The sequence below is a fragment of the Cricetulus griseus genome, chromosome 2 (assembly GCF_003668045.3).
Source record: "Cricetulus griseus strain 17A/GY chromosome 2, alternate assembly CriGri-PICRH-1.0, whole genome shotgun sequence".
NCBI classification, from domain to species: Eukaryota; Metazoa; Chordata; class Mammalia; order Rodentia; family Cricetidae; genus Cricetulus; species Cricetulus griseus.
The window spans coordinates 297,107,082-297,122,935 of NC_048595.1; the positions used below are offsets into that span (position 1 = coordinate 297,107,082).

The 15,854-nt window shown below is 40.6% G+C and overlaps 1 protein-coding gene across 1 annotated transcript in view; it reads left to right on the forward strand.

Annotated features, from left to right (window-relative positions):
* Spata9 (spermatogenesis associated 9) overlaps positions 1 to 15,854 on the forward strand; it is a 25,429-nt gene continuing 9,575 nt past the window's right edge. The window contains exons 1-3 of the mRNA XM_027401843.2: positions 1 to 61; positions 223 to 311; positions 6,674 to 6,901. Coding sequence (XP_027257644.1) covers positions 1 to 61; positions 223 to 311; positions 6,674 to 6,901 — 378 coding nt within the window. The remainder of the gene's footprint in view (positions 62 to 222; positions 312 to 6,673; positions 6,902 to 15,854) is intronic.

Below are 15,854 nucleotides of genomic sequence, written 5' to 3' on the forward strand. Positions count from 1 at the left end.
ATGGCAGTCAGGCCTATCGGCTGGATATGTGGGCAGGTGCTGAAGAACTTCTCTGGAAGACGTATGACTAATCTTACTGTAATGTGGGATATGGGCATGGGAACAACAGGGCTAGAGGGTGGCACCGGTTTCCCTATATTCCCAGTTACCCAGGTGGTGGGCCAGTGTTCTACACTTCTGTGAATGGCACAGGCTACTTTTCCTAACATCTCCTTTTCTCAGTTGAGGGGATCCAGAAGGCAATGATGGACCTTCTAGATGAGTTTAAAGATGAACTCCCTGGCATCCTAAGATTATCAAAGTCTAAACAGGTAATGAGATTCATAAGCTTCAATAGGAAGACAAAATATGTGATTCTTTTTGTATCATACAAATCATTAAGGCTGAGATCAGTAAGTGAAGCTTAAGAAAATACATTTTTTCCTCAGAAAAACCAATTTCCAATTTTATTTACTGGGGGAAGTCCTTAGGTAGCAGAAAGATAGATGAAGTGACTGAAATAAATCAATTAGGATTAGATTAAAAATCTGAAAGTCTTTCATAGCAGAAACTGACAATGTAGTTTCCTTAAGATTTGCTTAATGTAAAATTGGAAAAGTCACTAGAAATGCTTAGGTGAAACCTAAGGCAATTAAGGGATTACAAACACTTAACTGAGATAAACTAATTCTGAAAAGACAGTGTGAACATGTGTGATATTGTGGAAACTACTGATGTCTACCACTTAAAGTATACATGCACTGTGTTTCTAAAGTCTCTGCTTCATAAAAGATTTGAAGGAGATAAAGTATTAGACTTGGAGGCAGAGGGATAGAGGGAATTCTGAAGATATTTATGGTAAAGAAAAGCACGATCTCATTTAACCTATTTACCCCTCTCCCTGTATTGACTTTGAAGTACAACAGAGTTTAATGTTGCATGACACCCTAAAGCCAGACTTGTGGCAATGTCACATATCAAGTTTTCAGTGGAAACAAGAAACTAAACACAAATGCACTCTGAGCAACATGGCAATCAAAAAGTTTACATGTTTCATTGGGAAAGGTGTTGGGGCTGTCAAACACTATTAACTCTCTATTTCTTGTAATTGGGGAGAAAGGTATGTGGTAACAGTAAACAGGACATGATCCCTGTCAGTGGGTTTAATCTAATGAAGATGGGTTGTAATGGTAAAGTTAATAGAATAAGAAGATCTTTGGATGTCATGCTACAAAAGAGGCTGATCTTTGTCTTTATGGCAACACAAACATATGGCAGAGAAGATTTTGAGGATGGAAATAACATCCAGTTTTTACTATGAAAATAGTTCTTAGGGCTAGGGAGATAGTTCAGTAGATAAGGTTGCTTGCTGTGCAAGCAAGAGTTTGCATCCCCAGCATTCACATAAAAACCAGGCATGTCTGCACGTGCACATTGCATTGTGGGGTGGAGACAGACGGATCCTGGAATCTCACTGGCTAGTCAGCCTACCTGAAATGATGAGGTTCAGTCAAAGACCTGTCTCAAATATAATGTAGAGAGTGATAGAAGAGGGTACAGGAAGCCATCTTCTGGCCTTTCATGGGCACATGCAGATGAACACAGGTATGTGCATAACACACACACACACACACACACACACACACACACACACACACACACGAGAAAAAACCGTATTTAGAGATGTTTGTTTAATGCAGGCAGAGTTTCTAGTAAGATTCTGTTACAAATGGTCACCAGGAACATTGAGAATATAAAGGATGGGTGTAGTATTCAGTGAATCATACAACTGATAATGTGGGATGACAAGGCTATGCAGGAGTTAAATAAGAGTCTGCATTTCTTGAATGGCTAGAAGAATAATGCCTAGTAAGTAGAATAGGGGACCATGTGGACAACATGAAGAAGAGAGATGGGATATAATAAAATTATTTCAGTAGTCTTGATTCAAAGAATGTAACACATTGTGTTCAATCCATGTAGTTGAGCAGTAAATTGAAGCTACTTAGCTTCGTATTCTGGCTGTAGACTAAAAAGAAAATAAGCCCTCTCTGTTTAGGGTCTAGACATGGAAGGAGGGTGATATGAAAGTGGGGTCCCAGATGAGCAGTTGTTGGGCAATACAGTTTGTTCAGCTGAGCAGGACAGACTAAGCCTTAAAAACTCCGGAAGGAAGGCCAAATTCTGGAATTCCAGACCTTCCATTTAGAGTCTAGATTCCTCACCTCTTTGCATTACCCTGGATTTTGTATAAAGTATTTTGAAATGCTGGGAACTTTTCTTGGCCACACTCTGGAGTTCTAAGAGGAGAGATGGACACTGTCCAGTGAACCTAGCATCTGAGAGCTTAAAGTGGGTGGTAGTGCAATAATTATTGAGAAAACCTCAACAGGAGTCCTAGAGGCAAGAGACATGCTAGAAATATTTTCCAAAATGGGCTTCCTCCATTGCCAAAAAATAAGACAATGGAATTTTTTTCCAACAAACAAACAAAAAAACCCAATTTTTTAAATACTCCTTCCACCTTGCTTTGTCTTCTAGTGGCATCATTTAGATCCCTGGTCACCGGATCTAAAACCATGATTTACATTCAGATAGATGGCTGCCTTCTCCCTAAAGAGAGCTCTATCCTGTTCCCAACATCTTGAATTTATTTACTTTTGAGAGTCTTGGGCCACTTAGGGAAGAGCGTTACGCTTTTGCCCATTTTGAAATCCATTGCTGTTTTTTCACCATTCCCATGGCTAACTTAGTGACACAAACCTGTCATTTGTGAGATGTACAAAGCAAAGCATGTGTATAGAATGAGAAGAAACCCCATAAGAAAGTACTATCCCCCACACACATACCCAATACCTCAGTATTTATCCACCCCCCACAACCTCCTAGCTCTGGTTTTGTCTGGATTTGACAGAAAGATTTCACCTTTCAGAAACCATTCTTGATTAGGTTCCATAAATATTGAAAAAAAAAAAAAAAACAGGGAGAAGATGGTGAGGTCAGGGAGGTAGAGCCACAGTATCCAGAGGGTTTGTATGGGCTTTACTTCCAGAGTTCAGCATCAACTGAGCCAATATAAGATGTGACCTGACAGGTTTCAATTGGATACCTCTATTTTATTTGCTGTTGAAATAGTGAAAATAAGAAAAGTTGGGAGAAAGGAACGGTTTAGGTGGCTAATCCACTAACCTAAAGAAGAGATGACTAGGTGTGGGGGAGGGGGGAGAGGGGGGGCCTAATTCTGGACTTATTCAAAGAAAGAATTGAATAACTTTACTGACAGGCTGGTTTATAGGTGGAGGATAGCAAGTGCTGTGGTAATAGAATTGAAAGTTCATCATTAAAACTGTTGACAACAGAAATGGGAAGGACTCGAGTGGGGAGGGAAGAATGTGTTCAAACGGGAAATCTGGAGCAGGATTCCAGAACCCATTTTACTGACCAAAGCAAAGTTTCCTTTGGTAATCGACCTTTGCACCTCTGGGTGCTTGGGTGGGGCGTTTATTTCCTGGCCTCTGTGAACTGCGCAGATGATGAGCAGTGCACCCACGTTCCCATGGCAACCAGATGTTTGGGCTAAGAGTCAAAGAGCAAACCAAAGGGAAAGCATGAAGAGCACTTCATTTGGGCTCGCCATTGAACCCCCCGACACACACGATTTGATTAAAAAAGCAGACATGTAATGCAGGCAGTAGAAAATAGGAGAAAAAAACCCTGGCAGCCAAGAATGAAAAACCTTTCGATTGTTTTCCTATTAGAATAGTTAAGAAACTTGCTGAAAGTAATAGTGATTTGAAATCACCACAAACATCTCAGTCCACCTGAGGAATGTAGGCTCCTCCTGGCATCAGCTTTTTCAGAGTGCAGGAGAGAACCAGACCTGTCCGTGAGGGCTCTCTCTCTCTCTCTCTCTCTCTCTCTCTCTCTCTCTCTCTCTCTCTCTCTCTCCTGCACACACCTCACAACACGCCTGTGCACCCCTGTACACCCCTACATAGACACCTTGGTTTGCCTTCTTCCATCAGTTCCTGACAGGCAGAAAGCATGCCTTCTTGGGAAAGAGCCAGTTCCATGGTTTTCGGGAGGGCAGATTAAAAATGGGTCAAGAGCATTGCATGATTGGAAGTAACAAGTCCTTGAAGATTTTATGTGGAAGTTTTTGTTTGTTTATGCTTTGTTTATTTTAAAGAAACCATTTTAAAAAACATGCAGGGACTCTCATGATCAAATTATAACAACTAAACATTAGAGGGAAACAAAGACCATAGTTATGAGACACAGGTGAAGACAGAGAGACAGCCAAGATTTCATGATGCCAGTTAAATATGCTCGTGTTGCAATACAGGCTTACATGAAATAATATTGTTTTCAAAAATGTTCAAGTTTTGCTCAACCTAAATTATTTGAGCCCTACATGAGACTTGAGATGACTAAATTATTAATGATAATTAACCATATTTTTATATAAAGACAAAAAAGCAAGAAAGAAAATGTAGAAGGGGAGTTGGACAGGTTGATTTGTCTGGTGGAATAAACAGAAGCAGATAGAGATAACCAGTGACTGCAAGCCATGGCCTAGTGAAGAACTTGAGGCCTGATAGTATGTGCCCATAATCCTAACACTCGGGAGGCAGAGGAAGGAAGGCCCATAATGCTAGCACTCAGGAGGCAGAGGAAGGAAGGAGAGTCTGGACTTTGAGCCCAGTTGGAGTTTTGCGGCCAGTTTTACTTAGACAGCAAGACTGTGGCTTAGAACAATCAGAAGAAAATAAAAGATCCTGTAGATTCATTTAGAAAATAAGAAATCTGCAGAAGTTTAACATTTCACAACTGCCAACATGGTAGATTCCCCAAACACTGAAGACTGGAACAAGGAGCTAAACTTTTCAAGGTGAAACTCCACATGTCCCATGCCTGTTTGCCCTGGCAACATGACTGACTACTCTTAATCATAATTTCAGTGAGGGAGAGCGTAGATAAATTTCGATCACAAGTGAAAACAAACCAGAGCCAGTTCCACCTGGAAGAAGAGCGTGGCAGGGTCAGCATAGCATAGTCACAAGAAAACAAGAGAAATGTAGCTACTAGAGGCAGCATGACTTCTGGCTATCCTTCAACCACAACCAGGGAAGAAAATGACATTAAGTGATTATAGCTTTGAGCTGGTTTGATTACTTTGTTTTTAGATTGCAGTTTAGGGTATCCATTTAGCAGTCTAGATGGCACTATCTACGGTTGCTGCTGCCTGGGAGACTGAGACCTCCCTTGGGCTATTGGACTTACAGAAAAGTTAACAGAATAAACCACACCAGAACACTAAACAGGGCAAAAAAATGTATCCTCGACAGTGGGATAGAACAGCTTCTGTTTGTCTTCAATGAAAAATGCTAAGCAGCAAGAAAAACACTAAAATCTGGTGATGTACATTTATTTCTAAAGTAAATATACAAAATGTTAGCTTTTAGGGGAACACATGATGTTCACTGCAGACAAAATTTTAACAGATGTTTTGCATTAATATATTTAGGTTTAACAAATATTACATAGTCAAATGTTGCTTATCTGTAGACAATGCCTAACTAATATTTTTTCCTAAAGATGGCCAGATGAACCCCAAATTGTTTGTTAATGATGATACTAACTGTGCCTGTCTGTGACTGTAATACAGTTTAACCACACTCTATGCAGTTTCTCTATGGTAAACTACTGAGAAGAAACCACATGTTAAATGTTTTGATAATGCCACAATTGTGTTAGAAATTACTAGAATTTCTGAAGTTTTGAGATAGTGTTTTTTTATTAACTTACTTACTGGCGTATAGGATGTTTGGTTTAGTTTCCTTTGTACATATTCTAGCTCATGAATAAAACCCTTAAAGTAAACTTCTAAAAATATTTATAATGGTTTAAATAAGTACTATTGCTTGAATATTTCATATATTGAGTAATGCTTGGATAAGAATTATTGTTTAGAGTGAAGCCTAGAAGTACAGGACTGTGGTACAGCTATGCAGGAGGATGAGGCAGCATGACTGGGTTACACAATGACTTCACACCCAGTCTGCACAACTTAGTGAGAGCTTGTCTAAGAATAAAAAGTGGTAAAGCACTTGCCTAACATGTACAAGATCCTGGGTTAAATCCCAAGTATTGTGGGGAAAAGGAAAGAAAAAAGGAGAAAAGGAAGAAAGGAAAGAAGAAAGCAAAGAAAAGAATCTTGTCTATTTCTTAAAGCAGCCTATAAAATCAATGTAAAAGTACCATAGACCACCATGCATAACAGCACATGCCTCCAATCCCAGCTCTCAAGGCAGGTGGTGATAGGTAGATCTCTATGAGTTCAAAGCTAACCTGGTCTACATAGAAAATTCAAAGCCAACCAGAGTAACATAGGAGGACATGTAAGACCTTGTTTCAAAAAACAAACAAAAATCCCATATACCCAGAAATAAATGAAACAATTCTATCTTTTGTTTAATTCAATTCTCAATATTTATCCTAAGGAAAATTAAGGTGTTCATATAAAAGCCTTAATGAGGGGTGTCAGTGAATTGTACAGGATGTGTTTATTGGGCTTAGTGCATTTACAACATCATGTACAGCATAGTTGTATACTCCGTTTCTGCTACAAGTAGATGCTAATAATGTATCAGAGAATCATATATCAGATTCTATTCAAAGCTTATTTTTTCAGAAAAAAGATCCAGTGAAGAAAACATCCAAGATCAGAATGGCTCTAGCTGTAGCCCAGATCAACCGGGGAACGTTAATTCAAGGATTAAACAGCATATCCAGCTCTTCCAAATCAGTGGCCAAGCTTCTGCAGCCACAGCTGGCATGTAGACTCTTAGAGCTGAGGCACATATCTCACCGGCTGCTGAGGGAGGTGAATGCACCGAGTCAACCCCTGTACAGCATGCAGGCAAGTGGATGTTGCATTTCCATGAGCTGTAAAGCCTTTCTGAAGATTCCTAACTGACCAGAGTGTTGACAATAAATGACTGTTGAGGGCTCAGTCCTAAATGGGACATCTACATCACCATTTTAAGGCTCAGGGAACTCATAGAAGGGGGCGGGTGGTCTGAGGGACAGACCATCGGAAGAAATGCTGTGAAACTCCATCTTCTGGACATGACATGCCTGCTCACCTGTGAGCTCACAGCAACAGTGGCTACCCACATAAGGCTGAACCCATTGACACCCCTTCACCAACTGGAAAGGCCTCATAAGGATATAGGCAGTTAATGGCTTCTACAGGAGGGTGAGCCATTTTTGAGTGATACAGGCACAGGTAAATTGCCCCAAACCTATGCTCATACAAGCACGCAGTTAAGGTAGTGGATCACCCTTTCCCCCAAAAGCCATGAAAGTGGAGGGGATTGTTTGGGGAAAAGAAGGTGTGGGGTGCTGGGGGCGTGTATGAGAGAAAAATGGGGATTATGATCAAAGTCCATTATATTACATGGAATTGTGAAAGAATAAATAACACATTAAAACTTTTTAATTTAAAAATAAAACTATAGTGAATTTGGGATCCTTCATGTGAAACAGATGAAGTTGGATAAGAGAAATGAATATAGTACCGTTGTTAGTTTAAATCTGGGGGAGGTAATGTGGACTTTTCCTACCTTATTATTTAATTGATCTTTATAAACTTTCATTTCAAATAGTTCAAAGAAAATAAGCATGCAAATTGACTATTTGTGTCAAGCCTAAAGGGAATTCTATAATGATTTTTCAAAGTGGTTGTGTTTTGCTCCTCCCTCCCGGAACACTGTTGTTTCCAAACAACCCTTGGTGTGCTAGTTGGGCATATTCAGCTGTTAAACCACTCAGGTATACTCACTAATATTTATTTCTAGTTATGTTTTCTGCATGGCCTCATGGAGCCTCTGTTATTTTTGTTAAGGGGAGCAACTGTTGAAATGTTTCAGGCCTGACATTTTTTTTTTAACTTTATGATACAGAGTTCTAGGTCCTTCCATCTGGATGCTATTCAAACATCTGAACTTGTTCTGTAGGAGTCTTTCACCACCAGCATCTCAATCCCAGGAGCACTGGCTTGAACACTTTGGCCTAAAGGAAAAAGAAACCATGCTCAAATGGGTTTAAAGCAAAAGAGAAGAGAGTGCTAGTTTGTACAAGCAGCCCAGAGTAACGATTCCAGACGTGCATAGATAATGAAGCAATGGCCTACCCCTTTTTCTTTGCAAGTCTTCATTTTTTTTCTACATTAATTCTACTCATAGACTATCTAGCATGACTTTTAACTGTTTAGGGATCTCCATCCTTCCAAGTGCAAGTAATTACAACAGAAAATCAAGTCCCTGAATCACTGTTTCTTGGGTTCACTGGTGGAGAATGGTGTACATTTAAGTGCTTGCCTTTAAATCAGGGAAAGAGGCTGTATCAGTTGGCCTGAGACAGGTTCCCTGCTTCATCTCCAGAGCTGCGGTTGGGGCCCTATCCATACCACATGGCCTGAAAGTAGAGTGGAAAGAGCAGATCCTCAAGTAGGATGGATGCTGAATGACCAGAATCAACCAACATCCCATTATGGAGAAGTCTATCATTAATTCAAAGCTTTTGTATTTTTAAAATAATCATCACCTGGGAACAGAATTTATAAAAGGTTTCCTTGTGATAGTTAATATCTAAGAATATAAAAAATGTTCTTCGTTTGCTAACCAATGGATTCCGACGTATTTGAAGCCTTGTTTCTTATCTTTAACATTGGAGAAAAGCTGAATATTCTTAATTAATTCCCTCTGAAATGTCCTTTGAAAGATAATGTTTTGCCTTACCCTTCCTTCTCTGAATTTTATTGAAACCATAGGCTTAAGAATTATTTTTATTTTATCTATGAATGTTTTGCCTGCATGTATGCCTGTGTCTCATGTGTGTTCTCAGTGTCCATGAAGGCCAGAAGAGGACATCAGACGCTCTGGAACTGGAGTTACAGACAGTTGTGCTGAGACACCACAATGACAGTTACAACTGCCATGTGGGTCCTGGGGATGGGGCCCCACAAATGATAGTTACAACACCACAATGACAATTGCAGGGCCACGTGGGTGCTGGGGACAGAACCTAGGTCCTTTGAAGACCAGTAAATGCACTCAACAGCTGAGCTTCTGCTCTAGTGTCCAAACCATAGTTTCTTTGTTGTGAAACATCTTCTGAAGAATATTTCTGAAGTATTTCCTGCCAATCATCTTACCATGTTTGCTCTCTCTCTCTCTCTCTCTGTGTGTGTGTGTGTGTGTGTGTGTGTGTGTGTGTGTGTGTGTGTATGTGTGTTTATTTTCTACTAAATCCAAGAAGCTGAGAATTTACATTGCTTTTAAGCCAACAGATTTTCCTGCTGTTGATCCACAGGCACACACACACACACACACACACACACACACACACACACACACACACACACACACACGGCGAGGGGCTGGAGGAGAGGAGAGGAGAGAAGGAGTGCTCATGTCAGGGACATAGATTGTCATTCACAGTAAAAGTATCAGACAGAGCAAGGTCCTGTTGGTTCCCACTGAGGGCTCTTTGTTAATTGCACATGTTTAATGTTGTATCAGGAGAGAAACAGAGCCTTTGAAATGAAGAAACAGAGCCTTTTCAGGGACAATGAAACACCTGCCTGGCTTCTCTTCTGAGGGGGTGGGGTATCTATTACCCTGGAATGTGTCTGCAGAAGAAAAATGAGAGGGCATTATTTTGGGTGTCCTCTGACATATCTCGGGGATTCATCTCCAGCTGTCTCTACAGAAATGCACTTGCTGTCTCTCCTAAAGCTACCCGATATCCAAACATGTCCCTTGTTCAAAAGAAACAGTCTGTGCAGGAGTATGAGAAATCCATGGAAAGTAGTATCTCTGTACTCATAAAAATTTAGTGGCAGAAAAATTCGGTCTTTGCATTCCAGCTAATGAGTGCACACATGTCCACTAATGAAAACAACTAAAACAAAACAAAACAACCCCTGTAAAACCTCACAATGTGTTTGCCTTTTGCCTTGACTGCCAATGAGATTCTGAGATACGTATCTAGCTCATCTGCACCAACTTACTCTAGAAACATGTTTTGAGGCAGAGTGGCTGGTCCAAGGCTGATCTGCTGTCATTGTCTTCTTTGACACTGATTTACAGTCAGCACACTTGAAAGATTTTTCTTTTGGGGGGGCTGTCTAATGATGTAGCTTTAAATCATTTTACCAGTGAAATAGTTCAAAACACAGAAGTAATTTAACATTATTCCCATATGACCATAAGACCTAATGAGTTTCAGATTACCTTCAAAATGCCCTTCATAAAAGAAACACAACATAGCCCCTTCTCCATTTTCTCGAAGAGGTGACCACTGTGAAGCTGAAGTGGACATCTCTACATATACTTTTATATTTTATTATATTTGCATATATATACTTGTGTAGTTTTATTATGTATGTTTAACATTCACTTGTCCTTTGAAAATTCCTGGTTTTAGCTACCATTATTGATAAATGTAGCTAGAGTCATTTTAGCTTCTCTCTGGTATTCCAGGAAGAAGACACTCTAGAGTTTGCTGCTGGGAGAATGAATAATTCATTTCCAATTCTTTTCTTTTACAAACAGTGGTTTGGTTAACACACTTATACCATCTCCCTGTCCACATGCATGAGACTGTCTGGGTATATCTCCATGGGATTTCTTTCTTCAACTCTTACTAACTCAAATTGTACCTCAGGAAGCTTTCTTGAGAAAATTCTGAGTCCTGAACCTGACAATAACTAATTCAATTCTTGGAAATTCTTAACTAACATTTCTTCAAATATTCTATCTTTGTCAGTTTCTATAAAGCTTTTCTGACATGCCTCTTAAATATAATTTAATTTTAGTGTGTGTGTGTGTGTGTGTGTGTGTGTGTGTGTGTATGTATGTATGTATGTATGTATGTATGTATGTATGTGTTTTCTTTTATAATAAATAGTGTTAGAATGGATACTAGGACCTCATGCATGTCAGTAAGCACCCTGCCACCGAGTTGCATCCCTGCCTTCTCATTTTATTCTCTTAGTGTGTCTATCTTCCTCATGTACCTCTACCCTGCTTCTTTCTACACAGGGTCTTGTTATGCATGTTTGGCTGGCCTGGGACTTTCTATGTAGATTGGGCTGACCTCAAGCTCACAGAGATCCACCTGCCTCAGACTCCCAAGATCTGGGATTAAAGGTATGCACCACCATGCCTGGCTCTTTATCTCCCCTCCCCGTCCCCCCCCCCTTTTTTTTTTTTACACATTTTGACTATGTCCAAAATGTTCTTCTACCTATTTAATATTATCTTAAACTTAATCATTTGTGTGCATGTGAGCTTTCTCAGCTCAGGCTTTTCTGCATCACCCTGAGAATTTCAGATACCATTCCGTTCTAAGGCATGATCCCAAAGAGAAAATTCAAATGCCAGGTGGAGAGCAGCTTCCTCCCTTCCTGTGGTAGTGGTTGCAGTTGTTTGAGTCTCACTTTCAGAAACTGCAGCTGCAAATCCTATTCTCCACCTTATGTCCATCCAAGCCTCACATGTAGTCATGGATTGAAAGTCACCTGATGATCCAGTAAGAGCCCAGGCAGCCTGAGATATAAGTTCACATACTTGCTTCTCTGTTGGTTCTCTCTTTGTTCTTGGCACAGGGATTTATCTTTCTTTTTTTGTAGACTTAGTCTTGCGTGAAGTTTTGGGCATTTGATTCTAAATGGAATCCTCAGTGGCTTTGGGTAAATGTTTACACATTAGCTCAGCCTGACATGTTACTGGAGCCAGCTTTCCTTTTGCTCTACTTACCATCTTCTTTTATAATTTAATATAAGATGTCTAAATTTCTTTTGGCAAGTAAGTGAAGTATAACTTAACCTCTTAATTAACTCAACAAATATTTATTGAAACATGATATTTAAGATCACTAGTTTAGATACCAGGTGTATTTTATCCTTACTCTGTGGACTATGGAGCTAGTAGGTAAATATGCAGACACTGTCAGTCAAGTACAGTGAGTGCATGACCAAAGGATGCAAAGTAGACTGTAGAAACATCAAGAAGAGGCATGCACTTTCAGAGTGGCCACTGTCAACTGTCTAGAAAATTCAGTATTCTAAGTGAGACTGGAAGGCAGAAAAATGAACCAGATGAGGTGGCAGAAAAATCATTAGAGGAAATGGAATCAATAGTGGAGGTACCTATGTAAGAGAGAGCATGGGCTTTGGGGAAACATAAACAGTATGTTGTTGTGATACATACTGAGCAGATAGAAGAGCATCCTGGGGTCAGAGGTTTCAGGGTATGTGAGTGTCAGAGGTGAGGAAAACACTTTAGTGACATATAATGATTAGTGGAGATAAAGATTGTCTCCAAGAGGTAACTATGTAGTGAGGAAGGAAACAACAGGCCAAATCTGAAGGCTCAGTGAGGGCATAGATAGAAGTATGAATGTGAACATACCAGTCCAGGTAGCCAAGGAACAAAAGGGGATGCATGAAGTGTGAAGCGTGAGGGAGGACCAGGGTTGCTCTGGTGAGGTGTGAAGCATGGGAAGGCAGGGATTGCTCTGATGAGGTATAAAGTGTAGGAAGGGGGGTGCTGTAATGAGGTGTGAAGTGTGGGAAGGCTAGGGCTCCTCTCATGAGGTATGAAGTGTAGGATGGAGTGTATCTATGGTGTTGGAGTATGTTGAGAGGTAAGAGTCAGCATAAAGAAGATACGTTCATTCTTTATAACCCACAATAAAATTTCCCAGTTGCTTCCAGGTGAAGCTTTGTGGCAGAGAATTTCAAGGGGGTGACAGTTTGAATTAATGTTCAGAGGAATAGGCTGTGTGAACGAACGCCTGTAGGGTATCGCTCTATATAAACACGGCTGTGGGAAAGTGACCTAGTAACCAATCTGAAGTTATGTTTCATGGTCCAAAGAACTTTTACAGTGACCTGTTGGGTCTCTGATCTAAGAATGAATGATAGAAAGACAAATTGTTTTGTATCTTGAACAATTTAATTGGTTCTACCTAAGGTAACATTAACATGGAATACCAGTGAAGCAGATTGCTTCCCTGTAAAACATGGACATAGAGGAGCATTTTCACGAGGACATAGATGATATAACTAGACTAAAGTTTGAGCCCTTTGGTACAGGGAAGTCTAAGATGAAATCTACATTAATGGTTTCCTTAAGATGAGTAGAGAAGGGATGCTGGTCCAGAGCCTCTAAAATGTCTACTCCTGGGTCTTTTGAATGGATGCTCAGATCTGAACCCTTTAAAATATGTACAAAACGTGAGCTGCCTAAAGACCCAATCCAGACTTGAAGAACTTCCAGTGGGCAGTCTGAGATGGGCACAGAGGTTGGGATTTATCCTCTCTGTTGGCTTTCCTGTTAGAAAATTCTTTTTGCACCTGATAGTACATATGGACTGAGTCATGTTACTGCCCAAACTCTTCCAGGTTCTGCAGAGCTGAGACTGCAGTGCTAGGAGAGTAGCTAATGATGTTAAGCCTCGGGAATGGAAAGCCCTCAGTGGAGAATTCCCAGGAGCTTTCCGACATCCCCAACACCAGCACTTCAGAGTGGTGCATCTGCTCAGCCTGGGAGCTGCCTGACTGAGCAAGCCTACAGCTGCTCTTGCTGCAGTGACCTAGTCAGCTTAGATGCTGACTTCAGCCAAGGCACATGAGCTCCACAGAGCTGTTGATTCTGGAAGGCCAGTCAGTGTGGGGCCACAGAACTGAAAGATCTTCCTGGGTTGAGATGAGATGACTGTTTCTATTGTGTGCAGGCATCATGCAGGAGACACAGAGCAAGATGTGGGCAAAACCCGAGTGAGCTTCAGCCCCTGTGCTGCCTGGATGTTTCATTCAAGCCCACTGTACTCATGCCCTTTTCAGGCTGAAGTGAGAAGTTTCCCCAAAACACCCCTCCCCACTCCTGCCCTGCACCCTCCGGGTTGTAGTCCAGTTAAGAATTTAAAATGCACATTTACAAAGACCAGGAGCTCTGTGGGTGATGGGCCTGCCGCAAGACTAGCCAGCAGGTGTGATTCGGACCTGGAAAAGAGGACTTTTCCCAAAAAGAACTTCTCAAAGACATACTGCTTCAAGCTGGCCAAAGGGTGAGAGCATCTGACCCCTACCGGACCATCTGAATAAAAGCTTTCTCAGGAACAATGTTCCACAAGATGCCGACCAACTCTTTCTGTACTGTGGAGTGCTAGCAGTCCTTATAAGTGTGTTGAGTTACTGTGCAAAGGAAACCCTTTCTTCCTGAGCCTCAACAGTGGCCAGCACGTCTTCCATTTGGTCACAGAGGGAGAGCTTTGTCCCTGACTCTTCTGTTCTCAGCAAGGTGACGCTGAGCAACATGAAGTCAATGCAGGTAACTCTCCATCCTGCGGTTATATTTATTTGGATCTCAGCTGCTGGAACATGTTTTCTTGTGATTTGTGTAGTTATTAGTGAAAAGAAAACAAACAGGTGCTTCTCTATGAGAACAGTCAGTCAATTATGTGAAAGGAGTTGAATGGTTGAAATTTTTCATGTCTCAAACTCTCTATATTGTGCCATATTAATGTAAACAAACTAAAATAATGACACAGCATTGAAACTGTACTTTAATTCAAATATGTAAACAAATGAAATTAATAAAACAACTTTAAGATAAAATATTTCAAATAGACCAAGAAAATGTAAATAAAGACTTTTCCAAACTCTCCCACTTTTATTTTAGTTTTGCTATATGCTACTCATGATAAAAGGCAGAAACGAAGCAAGATGGTTTCTAATGTACAAGGCAGGTAGTGCTTGTGCCTTGGTCACTGTTCTATTCTGGGAAGAGACACCATGACCAAGGCAACTCTTATAAAGGAAAGCATTTCACTGGGGCTTGCTGTCAGTTTCAGGGGCTTAGTCTGTTATCATCATGGCAGTGAGTATGGTGAAAGGCAGGCCTGGTGCTGGGGAAGCAGCTGAGATCCTTATCTGCAGGGACTTTTGAAACCTCAAAGGGCCATTCTTGTTCAAACCACCACAGCATGTGAGCCACAAAACCAAAAACCAAAAAACAAAAAACAAAAAATCAAAAAACAACAACAAAAAAAGCTACTTTCTAGAAGCTACTTAAATTTTGGAGGAAACATATTTCCTATGGAGATGACTTGTTACAGGAGCTAAAGCCAGTAAGATATTGAAAACAGCAATCCTTAGGCAATATACAAAATTAATTACTCATAAGTGTAACAGGCATCATCCACATAATTAATTTTAAATCCAGGGAAATGTGTAGTGAGGCAAAGTATGATCTCTTCTGCAGAACCAATTTTATTTTGTTATGTGTGACTTCCTGCTCATCTCACACAGACCTTCTTGTGCACACAGGAGTCTTTTTCCTCTGCAAAGAGCTCTGTTGGAGTATATCTGCTTTGCTTTCTCTTGCTCTTTTCCTGTTGCTTGTCCTCTGTAGCTGTAAGCCAGATCCAAAGGCATGCTGTCATTCCTATGCTTCCAGGAAGAAAGAAAATGCAACTCTTTCAGGAAGCCAGGAACTCAGACATTTTCCAAGTTGACTTACGTAGACAGTAGTCCAAATCAAAGGACATCTATTTCCTGTGGGTATGATTTATTAAAGAAATAGAAAGCAGTAAGAAAGTAGTGTCTCTTCCCATATATGGGAGTTGGTGAGGCCTGAAGAAAGAAAAAACCAGACAGTTCACATTACACTCCGTCACTCCTAGCTACGAGGCCTTCTTGGCCTCCTGTTTCTGCATTCCATAAATCCCTTACAGAGAGCCAGGGCCAGTTTTTTCTGTCATGTGGATGTGGCAAGCAGTCAGCCACAACGAAGCATGCA